At 42.4% G+C, this 12532-nt stretch overlaps 2 protein-coding genes across 4 annotated transcripts in view; one reads left to right on the top strand and one right to left on the bottom strand.

The window, feature by feature from the left end:
- LOC132405372 (hepatitis A virus cellular receptor 1 homolog) overlaps positions 1-11079 on the top strand; it is a 33375-nt gene extending 22296 nt beyond the window's left edge. Inside the window, exons 6-7 of one of the 3 annotated variants that reach the window (XM_059990129.1) lie at positions 5381-5415; positions 10787-11079. In XM_059990129.1, the coding sequence (XP_059846112.1) occupies positions 5381-5415; positions 10787-10861 (110 nt within the window). In that variant the 3' untranslated portion in view covers positions 10862-11079. The other 2 variants (XM_059990130.1, XM_059990131.1) reach the window with 2 other exon arrangements.
- The window catches only part of fam193b (family with sequence similarity 193 member B), a 293883-nt gene continuing 282885 nt past the window's right edge, over positions 1535-12532 (bottom strand). The window contains exon 13 of the transcript XR_009515836.1: positions 1535-1664. The gene's annotated coding sequence lies outside the window, so the exon portion shown is untranslated. The remainder of the gene's footprint in view (positions 1665-12532) is intronic.

Genomic DNA, 12532 nt, shown 5'->3' with positions numbered 1-12532 from the left:
AAAAAATTCATTTTTCTACATGTTGAGATTTACTTCAATTTGATTATAAATGAACATCTGTCAGTGAGTGAATTGCACATTATATTCTTTCTTCAGATTCATTGGTAAATATGCAAAAAAACAACAATTTTGGTAAAGGTGGTTTGCTTATTATGCAAAAGTGATGCCTTTGCTCATTATTTCACCATGAACTGCAGTCTATGTAGTTCTAGTACAGCATCTAAGGTTCACTCATCAGAGTTCTGCATTTTTGTGTCACTCAGGTGTGGTGAACTACATATACCTGTCTGGACACTCCCCCTGCTGACTGCTCCTGTGGCTCCTCCCACAGACCCCGGTATGAAGGCGATCTGAGGCCTGAACCCGGCCTCTCAGTCTCCAGGATGTAGTATGGTGGTCACTCACTGTTTGTTCCTTCTTCCAGTCAATAAAAGCCAATATCTGGCCTTTCGTCTCAGACTGAGTTATTGATGGTGCATCATCAGGCACATCCTCCATCTGTCTGAACAGGAACAACACCAAGCCCATTAGAGATGCCATACCCTTGCAGCAATCACCTTGATGTCCACAGGAAGGCCTTCCCATACTGAAACAAAGATTGACCACATATGTTGACTGAAATACCCATCCCAAGTGAGTGTGTAGAAACCAGAGTTAGTGCTAAACTTTACAGAAAAGTTATGAACTGGAAAGAAAGCCTGAATTTTTTGTTTATGGAAACAAAATCCTTTCTTCTGGACTCCTGCTATGTCATCAAAGTAACAAATCACCACATAACTGAAAAGTTATGATGATTTTCATCTGATCAAGGCTGACTTCAACAGGCATTTACAAACGTAGACAGAGGAGATGTACCATTGGAATTACAAAAAAAACTGAGCATCTCTGTTGAAATTTTGAATTGTTCTTTCTCATGTAAATATTTCATATATATATATTGCTGTTTTCTATAAATAAAATTTACCCCCAGAGGTGTGTGTTTCCTGTTCACTGCCTCTTTTTGATACCTAGAGCTTCTGATGGCCCACCAGCACCTGGTGTAGGATTATGTAATTTGACTTGGCTCAATCACATGGGATAAGACAAGTTCTACATAGGCGTTACATTAGGTTCCAAATCTCAGATATCAAATGGAAACCAAATTCCTTTTTAGTTAGAATCTGTGAGATTCAATAGAATAACCTTTATTACTCCATTTTCTCTCATTTGATCTAATGTTATTCCCTTTTCAAAGGTTTACTGACTAACATTTGGCATTTGATTTATCACTAGTTAGTTAGGAAGCTCATTGAGTTCCTATTTTCAAGTATTATGGTTAACCTCAGTTTCAGTTCAGTTCAGTATATCTACAAATTCAAATTCAATCCCAAATATATATGGATGCAGCTTAACTCTTTTCACAACAAATTCTCCAACATCACAACTTTTAAACAAATTAAACCTCATTCAGTCACTTATCAAAGTTCTTACAAAAATAATTAGTTCTTCAATAAATCAAATCAGATCCATCGAATGAAAAATAAATTTATACATCCAACCGTATTAAATCCTCCACATCGTGAAACATTCCATTCCCGTGCTGGTTCCTCGATCTTGGGTGACTCACCATCCTGTTTCTTGGTTCATTGGATGAAATGGTGGTTCATCCACTGAAAGTCCATTCACTATACATTACACAGAAAATAACTCGACCAAATCCCTTGGTATGGTTGTAATGTTGAATCAGGGACTGAGTGAAACATTTTGTCAATTTGGGCTAACGATACCGGGATGTGAGGCCTCTGTCAGTCGTGGTCGTCCATGGGTAGAGCGCCTCTGGTTGTCACTGGTTTGTTGAGAAGCATTGACCGTGGCTATTGCGGCTACTGAGAAGGAGGAGAAAATGGCGGCATGACGCAGTGCGCGCGGCCTCTCTGGAGATTGATACCTGTTACTTGTTAAGTAGGGATCTGTGCATAATCCTGATTTGATGGAGACAGACATGAGAGCGTGGAGGGACATCTGGAGAAACTTCTGAAAAGCCTGCTTCACTGCCGCTGTTACTGTGCGGTCCGGAATCTCCGGAGGAGAAGGCCTCCGAGACCTCAGCTTTGCTTGCTTTGGCAGCCAGGACAAGGTCGAAGGTGCTTGGCAGAGGATGGCGCTTGGGAGGCTGTATCAGAGGGACTGGTCGGAGGCTCGAAGTTTTTGGACTGAATCAGTCTCCTGTGGTCGGGTGCTTCCACGGTATCAGTTGTCAGTGCCTGGAAGTTTATAGCAGGGAGAGTTTCTCCCTTTTTGCTGGCTGATATCGAGACTATTGGAGTCTATCAGGACTTGAGACTTTTTCTTTTAACCGTGCCCATGGTCTGCTTTTATCAAATTATGGTATTGCTTTGCTTTGCTGTAACTGTGTTATAATTATGTGGGTTTTTTTGTCAGTGTGAGTCAGACGGAGATGATAGGGAGGTGAAGGGAAGGATTAACCAAAATCAGGAATGGAGAAAGAGGTGGGGCGGAAATTACCATAACATGGAGAAATAAGTGTTCATAACTTGGAGGCCAACGTCATTGAATATGAGGTGTTACTCCTCCAGCCTGAGTTTGATCTCATCATGGCAGTAAAGAAGCCATGGACAGACATGACAGAATGGCAATGGGAAGTCGAACTGACATGTGTAGCCACTGGGATATCATGTGTCTGACAGCAGAGAGAACAAATATCCTTGACAAAGTTGTCCCCAGATCTGCATGCAGTCTCACTGATGCAGAAGAGGCTGCACTGGGAACACCGGATACAAAGGGTGTCCCTGACAGTCTCACTGGTGAAGTCTCACCAAACCTGAAAGAAGTGTTTGGAGCTTTGAATGGTGGTGAGGGAAGAAGTGTAGGGGCAGGTGTAGCACTTGACGTGCTTGCAGAGATAAGTGCGAGGAGGAAGATTAGTGTTGAGACAAGTGTACTTGGGAGTGGAGTAGAGAGGATCCCCATGGAAAACAGAGAAGTGGGGGGAGAGATGGGATGGAAAGATGTGCTCGATTCCAGAATCCAGTCAGAAATGGCAGTCATTAGGGTTAGGGATGTAATGCTTATAGAAACTCATGGGGTGGTAGAGAAGGGCCAGGTGGACACTATCACTGTTACGACAGTGGGAGGATGGGGTGAAAGCAGCATTGATGTTGGTAGTAAGGAAACACCATTTTTTTTTATAAAAGGAGGACTTCTCAGATGTTCTAGAATGAAAAACATCATCCTGAGAACAAATGTGGTCGGAACAAACAGAGAGAAGGGAATAGTGTTTTTACAAGTGACAGGGTGGGAAGAAGTATACTCAAGATGCTGTCACTGTGAGAGTCACCAGGTTTGTAACACCAGTTGATCGTTTGACTCCGGAAATGGAGACAGCAAGATTGAGAAAAGGAATAAAGTTATCAGCGGCTGCAGCAAACAATACCAATGCAGTTGTCCATGTCCTTAGTGTTGGTTTGTAATGTGTAGTCCTCCTTGTAGCTGATGAAAAGACAAGCGTAGCTGGAACCCGTGCAAGTGCCCATAGTTATACCTTTGTCTTGGGGAAAGTGGGAGGAAACAAAAGAGAAATTGTTGAGGGTGAGGAACAGTTCTGTATGAAGAGGGAAGGTGGGGGCTAGAAAGAAACAGATTTGGTCTGTTGTCTAGAAAGAGGTGGAGAACTTTAAGGTCTTCTTGACAGGTGATGGTGATGTATAGGGGATGGACATCCATTGTGAATATAAAGCAATCCAGGCCAGAGGTCACTGAAGTCCACTGAATTAAATCAAGAAGAAAATTAACCTGTGCTCACCTTTCTATCTGTAGCTGCTTCTCCATTGGAATCAGTGGTTATTAGACTTGAACCAGGTATCCAGCCCGAACACTGAGCAATCTGGGCCAGTGTGCACTCCCCTGTTGGACTTCATATGGACCTCAAGTGCCCAACACAGAAACCTTGATACAGGCGCTCTCTGTCTGACATCAGGCTGTGTTCAGGAGTGCCAATTTCCAAGCTACTCATTCCTGGTGAATAGATTTTGTAGAGAATTAACAAGGACACCTGGACTCAGCTGAAGTATCTCTTCCTCTCCTTACTGGGTAGCTGATGGTTAGGTTATTGGCTGGCAAGCAGTGTTCAGGACAATATATCCAGAGGCACGAGTTCAACTCCTTTATAGCAGATAGAAGTTTGGATTCAATCAACAGCATAAATATAGGGTTTTAAGAGAAAGCGTAAGTTGGTAACAGAAATCGTGAAACTGGAGTTTTCACAAAACCTCATCTGATTCATTAATATGCTTCAGGGAAGGAAATTCACCATCCTTCCTCAGTCTGACTCCAGATGCACCAATTCTGTTAACTCCCAGCTCCCTGCACAGATCAGCAGCCATTAGTGAATGAGTCGTGGTGGTCGCAGCCTCTTCTGCCATTGATGCTCTTAAACTGAGAGTCCTGAACTGAGGGTAAACTATTCTGAAGACGGAAGATGCAAAACACAGCAGATGTTGGAAAACCAAAGTAAAATCAGAATATTTTGTCAATGTTCAGGTTGGGCAGTATCTGTGTAAAGAGTCGCTGTCATTAATTCAGATATTCTGATACAAACTGGAAAGTCTGAATATCTGAAATAGTTGAATTTAGTTTTAAAGCCTGCAGCCATAACGTGTGTCATTGGAAGACGAGATGTCATACCCCAATCTTATCTTGAGCGTCATTGGAACGGTGAAAGATGCCAAAGACTGAGTGGGACAGGGATGTAAGGTGACAGGCAACTGGAAGCTCAGAGTTGTCTTTGTGGACTGAGTCTATGAAGCAGTTACTGAATCCAGGGTTTGGTTTCCCCAGTATAGAGTAGACCATATTGTGAAGTTTGAATGGAAGGGACTAACTTTGAAGAGGCACCCGTGAGTTTCTGCATTTGCTGTATGGAGTCTCTCAATAATGGGCGCTGAATGTTCTTGAGCTGAATGTGCTAGAGAGGGTCTTCTCTCTTGGTCTCCATCCCAGCACAGGCATTCTCTTTGTTTTTTCCATTCCTCCCCTTACTCAATAACTTTGAACTTGGTTGAAACTTTTCAACTTATTCCAGTCGTGGTAAAAGATCATTGACTTGGAACATAACTATTTTTCTCTCTCTCCACAGATGCTGCCTGAACTGCTGAGTATTTCCAGCATTATTCTCTTTCATTTCAGCTTGATAGCAACAGTACTTATATTTATTTTTAAGAAAAGTTTACAATTTGTTCCAACTCACATTAAATTTGTTAAGTGGGTTACCATGTTACCTAGTTGAACAGAAGCTGTATTAATACGGCTGGTTTGATGCCTGAAGGCTGCTGGCAGTTATTCAGTTTTTACTGACTGTATCCTGGATGACTTAATGTTTCAGCACTGGGAACTGATCTAAAAGAGGAAGACATTAAGGTAATAATCATTAAATTTACTTCTCTTTCTCAGTTTGGTATCCTACTTGTTGTTATAAGTCGTATTTCTGAATTGTGCAATATATTGTCAGTCTGCTACATAAGGTTATGCTCAGTGTTCATCTACAGCACAATTGTCTGCAGATAATTCCCTTTAACATCTATTAACTGATGGAAAAATGTTTGAAACATTGACATCTACTTGTGTGCAAAATATTCTACACCTTTACTCCAGTGAAGTGTAAGTTAGCATTGAGTTTCTAGTTTCACTTTCTAGTTTGACCATGAGAAGAAGTAGCAGAGAAGAGGAAGCCACTATTTTTACTCTCTACTCATTATTTTGAGAAATGAAACAGTGACAATGAGGAAAAGCATACAAATTTGGTAAATCAGACCCAAACTCGTGACAAGCATTCTACATGCAACAGATTAGACACACCTCCTGACCGATGAGTCTGGGTTTTAAATAGCATCCAGGGCTTTCATACAAAACAGAACATAGGCCCCATGTTAATGATAATCAGAGGCCTAGGAGATGTTCAACACACTTGTTGTGATCCTTTCAGTCCCGACTGTAAAAATGGTTCTTTTAATTAAGAATGCAAGAACTTTGGGCTTATGTCACTTTCAGACTGATTAAACACCTGTGCTATGTAGAATTTAGGCCCTAACAAGAGATGTTCCAGCTTTGGAAATGGCTCAATAAAGTCTCACCAGACTATTTCTTTGGAGGAATGATTGAGCAGATTGAGCCTGTGTGGATTGGAATTTGAAAGAATAAAAGGTGATTCGAGGGAGATGGACAAAATAGATATACTAAAATTGATTTCCTCCCTGGGGTAATCTGGGTCATGAACGGGAGTCATTTCTTCTACAGAATGTTGTGCATGTTTCCATTTTCTGCTCCAAGGAGCTGTGGACCCCGACCCTGAACACTTTCAAGGCTGAGTCAGACAGAAGTTTGGACTCAAGTGCAAGCAAAAGGAAATGTATCAGAAAAGTGTTGAGGTCACGGCCGAAGCCAGCAAGCACCTCAGTCAGAGGGCAGCACAGGTGAATTCTGCTCAATCAGTCAGTACTTGCAGATTATTGGAAAGTTTGTAATTTAGATTTTGAATTTGTTCCCTGTTCCTGAGTGGTTGGTTAACAACCTGATATTTCTCCTTCATTGCCTGCATTGGGGCTGCCTCCTGCACACATGCTGAGCTTGTTGACTTCATTAACTTTGCCTCCAACTTTCACTCTGCCCTCAAATTTACCTGGTCCATTTCCGACACGTCCCTCCACTTTCTTGATCTTTCTGTCTCCATCTCTGGAGACAGCTTATCTACTGTAAGCCTACAGACTCTCCCAGCTACCTGGACTATTCCTCTTCCCACCCTGTCTCTTACAAAAATGCTATCCTCTTCTCACAATTCCTCCGTCTCCTCCATATCTGCTCTCAGGATGAGGCTTTTCATTCCAGGAAGAAGGAGATGTCTTCCTTTTTTAAACAAAGGGGCTTCCCTTCTTCCACCATCAACTCTGCTCTCAAACGCATCTCTCCCATTTCCTGCCCTTACCGCACCCGCCCGCCACCCCGCTCTGGATAGAGTTCCCCTTGTCCTCACCTACCACCCCACCAGACTCCATGTCCAACATATAATTCTCAGTAACTTCCACCACCTCCAAAGGGATCCCACTACCAAGCACTTCTTTCCCTGCCCCCCTCTTTCTGCTTTCCACAGGGATCGCTCCCTACGCGACTCCCTTGTCCACTCGTCCCCCCCATCCCTTCCCACCAACCTCCCTCCTGGCACTTATCCTTGTAAGTGGAACAAGTGCCACACCTGCCCTTACACTTCCTCCCTCACAACCATTCAGGGCCCCAGACAATCCTTCCAGGTGAGGCGACACTTCACCTGTGTGTCGGCTGGTGTGGTATACTGCGTCTGGTGCTCCCGGTGTGGTCATTTATATATCGGTGAGACCCGACGCAGACTGGGAGACCATTTCGCTGAACACCTACTCTCAGTCCACCAGAGAAAGCAGGATCTCCCAGTGGCCACACATTTTAATTCCACATCCCATTCCCATTCTGATATGTCTATCCTTGGCCTCCTCTACTATCAAGATGAAGCCACACTCAGGTTGGAGGAACAACACCTTATATATTGGCTGGGTAGCCTCCAACCAGATGGCATGAACATTGACTTCTCTAACTTCTGTTAATGCCCCTCCTTACCCCATTCCTGACATACTTAGTTGTTTGTTTTTTTTCACTCTCTGCCCATCACTCTGCCTGTTCTCCATCTCCCTCTAGTGCTCCCCCTCCCCCTTTCTTTTTCCCGAGGCCTCCCGTCCCATGATCCTTTCCCTTCTCCAGCTCTGTATCACTTTCGCCAATCACCTTTCCAGCTCTTAGCTTCATCCCACCCCCTTTGGTCTTCTCCTATCGTTTAACATTTCCCCCTCCCCCCCCCACTACTTTCAAATCTCTTAGTATCTTTCCTTTCAGTTAGTCCTGACGAAGGGTCTCGGCCTGAAACATCGACATTGCTTCTCCCTGTAGATGCTGCCTGGCCTGCTGTGTTCCACCAGCATTTTGTGTGTGTTGTTTGATATTTCTCATTACCTGGGATGCTCGTGTCTCAGTTTTCAGCTCCCTTTTCTGATGACTGGTATTCCTTTGTTCGTGGAAATGTAGATTTCATAGATTAACAACTTGTTTTGTCCTTTTAAATACGTTGTCAACACAACTTTGCAAAATGAACTGTTGAAAATGGACAAAATCCAATGATGTTTGCCAGAAAAACCAAATTACTTGAGCAAAGTAAATACAGAGAAGGTTCTTTTTGATTCTTGTTCCCCTTTCTGTGGAAACTTGCTTCCCCAACACCAGTGCAGGTAACACCCTGTTATTGTTTTGTAAAGTGCTTCCTGGCTGGTCTTTGGGTGAAAAGTGTTTACAGTTTGTACCATTTCCCTCTATCCATCAATCATAACTTACACTTCCAACAACTGGAATTAGCCAACATCTTTATTTTTTGAGAATCTATATCTTAGGAGATTTGACATTCTGTAGAGTCAAGGCTGTGGTCGCTGTAACATAGAAACTTTTTCCAGAGTTAATTAAAGAGTAGACACTATTGTTGCTTTCCCTGGTGGGCGGAAGTATCTCAAGCCAGGATCACAGTGTCAAAATAAAGAGCCAGTCATTCAAGTTCGACATGGAAAGGAACAGCTTCGCTAAATGGTAGCAAATCTTTGGAATTCAGCTTCTAGGATGTCCATGCATTAGATTGGGTGTGATTATATAGCATGTTTAAAAGTGGATGTTTATGTAAACATACCACTTGTAAAGCTCTTCACAGAAGTGACCATGAGCTGATGCTTTCAATGTCTTAACGGGATGAATACAACATTGAGAGGCTCCTTGAGTCCCCAGATATACTCCAAGTATTTCCGCTTACATCTTTTAATTTTGCAAATGAAGGATTCTGTTTAGTAGAAGTTTTGGCTTCTACTCTTCTGCTATGGAGTCCTTTACATCTTGGTAATCAGACTAGCCAAACTGACACAAGTATTAAGGGAGGATGCAGACTGAAACAAGAGGTAAGGGAAAGAAACAACTACAGACGATTGGGGGCACCAAAGAAACTCTCAGTCCAATAAATTTTGCAGGTTACCACAAGTCTTCATTGGTTCTTCAGAAGACGACTGCTTAAACAAAGGGCTTCAGTTTTGAACTTCCTTGTATTAGAAAGTGACCAAAATCCAATTACTGTTGTTATGTGGTTGGCAACAATGAATATAGAATTGAGTCAGGTTTTATAAACAAACATAAACAGTTATTAAACTCTGCTCAACAAAAGTGAACAGTAAACAAACGACTAACTTAACCAGAAGTTAACTGCTATATGGCAATTTAACAAACAGCCAAACTCTGGAATAGTTCTTAAAGTGGTAAATTTGAGCACAGTCTTAAAGAGGCTAATTCGAAAGACGAAGTGATTTATACAGTCAGTAAGGAGAGACTTCCCTGAAAAATGATCTCTTTGAAGATGTGATGTTACTACTGATCACAGATGAGTGATGCCTTGTCCAAAGGATTCACGACAAAGGAAATGAAACGGCTTAAAGGAACTGACCTTTTTGCTGGAGGGTGAACACTGCACAAACCTTCCTGATCTTGCAGGGGTTATCTCAGATGCAGGCCACAATTCATAAACAAAGATTCAATAAGGTTGATCCTTTACAAATCCACCGATTGACACCAACTTTACTCAATTCTTTGGGTTCCCGTACTTCGGTAAAGTCATCACTCTCCAAAACAAGACTGTGGAGGTAAATCAAATGTGCACCAAACCAGAACTGGCAGCAATTGGCAAAACTTCCAGCACAAAGGTTTTGCACCTTAAAATAGAAAGTAAAAACTCCACTTTAAAATGAAACTGTGTCATGAGACGAATATGCAGCAAAACTAACTAACGAAGTAACCAACGAACTACCCGCATGACAACAGGGGATCCCCTTATATACCTACTGGAACATGCCATCACAGGACCTCACACCAGGGGGAAAATTACATTATGTGATCTCACACTGGTGGGAAAATTACATCACCCCACCATCACAAGACAATTACATCATGCTCATAAGATACTCAATTACATCATGGTCATAACACAGTCACAGGATACCCAAGGGCTATGTAACAGTGTGGATCATGGCCCCAGTGGTTACATTAGGATCTATAATGACCTGTGCTATGAAGTACAGATAACTGATATGAGCACCCCCATTTCTTTCTGATGCCCCAGGGAACTATAACACTTTCCTGGCCCAGAGACTCATTGGGAATGTTAATAAAAAAACAGTGGAAATGGACAAGCACAAAACGTGACACCTGGCCAGCAAAATGGAAGAGGCAAGAATATTTGGAATGTCAATCTGACATTGTGGGTGCAGACTTATGAAAAATGGAAGTATGTAATTCTATCAACAGTTCTTTCAAAAGGAAAAAGTGCATCTTCCCGAATCATCCCACTCCCTTCCAGAGCTGGACACATTTACACAACATTAGTGAATGTGAAACCATCTCCTTTCCCCACAGGCACCCAAAGACCCAGCTCAGATCTCCAGCATTCTTTCCCCTCATTTTGATTTTAGCTATAGCATTGGAATATCAGTTTTCAGAAAACAAAGTATTTCACGACTTATGTCAGTGATATTAAACCTGATTCTGATTTAGAGAACCACCATTTTCTCCCCAAGGGTCTCACTGGATATTCAACTTTACACATTTTGATGTGCAATTTGAATGGAAAGATTAGATTTTTTGAAATTTAGTTGAACTGTTTGAATTTGATCAATTCTGTTTGATCCTACAGAAGAAATCATTCTGTAATTGGCAAGATGATTCCAAAGGGATCGTGGCTGCCTTCGACAGACACTTCCAAGTGTAAATATCAGGGGATACACTTCTTAACTACATTTAGACTGTTAATAACCTGTGGTGAACTATGTGCCTGTCTGGACACGCCCCTGCTGACTGCTCCTGTGGCTCCTCCCACAGGCCCCTGTATAAAGGCGATCTGAGGCCTGACGCTCGGCCTCAGTCTCCAGGTCATAGTATGATGGACACTCACTCCTGGTTCCTTCTTCCAGTCAATAAAAGCCGATATCTCGCCTTACGTCTCAGTGTGAGTTATTGATGGTGCATCATAACCTCAGCCTTCTTGCCACGAAAGCAACATTGTTGTGAAACTTTGGTGGAAGATTTTAAAGTTCAAAGTCCACTTATTATCAAAATACGTATACATTATACACCATTGAGAATTGTCTCCTTACAGGCAGCCGCAAAACAAGAAAGCCAAAAGAACCTATTTTCAAAAGACCACAAGCACCGAATGCACAGAAACGAGAAGGGAAAACACACAAAACATGCAAATAATAAAAGCAAGCGATAGCACTCAGAATACAAGTGAGTGATAGGCACAGAAACCCGGGGCAGCTGGAGTAGGCCCACAGCCTCAGCCTCAGTTCGTCACACAGCAGAGCAAAGCATCATGGAGCTCGCAGACACTGAGCCCTGAGCAGGCCCACAGGCTCAGCAGTGCAGCAAAGAGTGGAGGAAATGTCACTGAGCAGTGAGCAGAACCGGCCCAATCCTCACCTCCAGTCACAACATCCTGCCTTTCCAGTCTATCCGGCCCAGTGTTTATATCATCCAAACATCAGAACATTCCTCGCTCTAAGACCCAGGCCCTGATGCATTCATACACTCTGAGCCTGGACCCCACCACCACATTCCGGCCCATACCCAACCTTTCCCAATCTGCCCGGCATTTAGATCAATCAAACCTCGCTCTCGGATTACATGGATGGGTTCCAAGACTCCTCCACTCCGAATTCTCTCTGCTTCACACACCCTGACTCCTTCTTAAATATGCCTCAACTTTTCCTCAAACATGCCTCGATCTGAACTTGTTCCAACTTTGCATCGCACCCACATGCCTCCACCCTCAGCTCAGCCTCACCTTTGCTCACCTCTTCATTGTTTGCAGTGATCATTTGCAATGATCTTTTCAAAAAAAAGTGTTATTAATAAAGTATTTAGATGTACTTCTGGCTTTGGGAACTGCCTGTCATCATCTTTGGTCTCGTCATCTTAAACCGGAAGATTTACAGGGCTTTCTATATTTCTATATGCAAGAAAGAAAATGACAATGGAACAATCAGAAGGGAGGAATGCATTGTTCAAAATGCCAGTGTTACTTTTAGATTCTGAGCTTCAGAGAGGCAGAGCGTAACTTATAACAAGCTATTCACAGAACACCATAAATGCGTTTCATCAAAGTTTAAATATCAAAGTAAATTTATTATCAATGTACATATTCGTCACCATATACAACCCTGAGATTCATTTTCTTGCAGGCATACTCAATCAATCCAATAACCATAATTGAATCAAGGAAAGACTGCACGCAACGGCATGGACAACTAGTGTGCACAAGTCAAAAAACTGTCAAAATACAAAGGAAAAAAATAAATAAATAAATTTCAAGAGCATGGGATGAAGAGTACTTCAAAGTGAGGCAAAGTTTTCATCTATAGATTTTATCCTTGCCTTCAAA

This window comes from Hypanus sabinus, chromosome 15 (genome assembly GCF_030144855.1).
Source record: "Hypanus sabinus isolate sHypSab1 chromosome 15, sHypSab1.hap1, whole genome shotgun sequence".
NCBI lineage: Eukaryota > Metazoa > Chordata > Chondrichthyes > Myliobatiformes > Dasyatidae > Hypanus > Hypanus sabinus.
The sequence above is the reverse complement of the archived record's forward strand: the minus strand, read 5'-3'. Positions and strand labels throughout refer to the sequence as shown.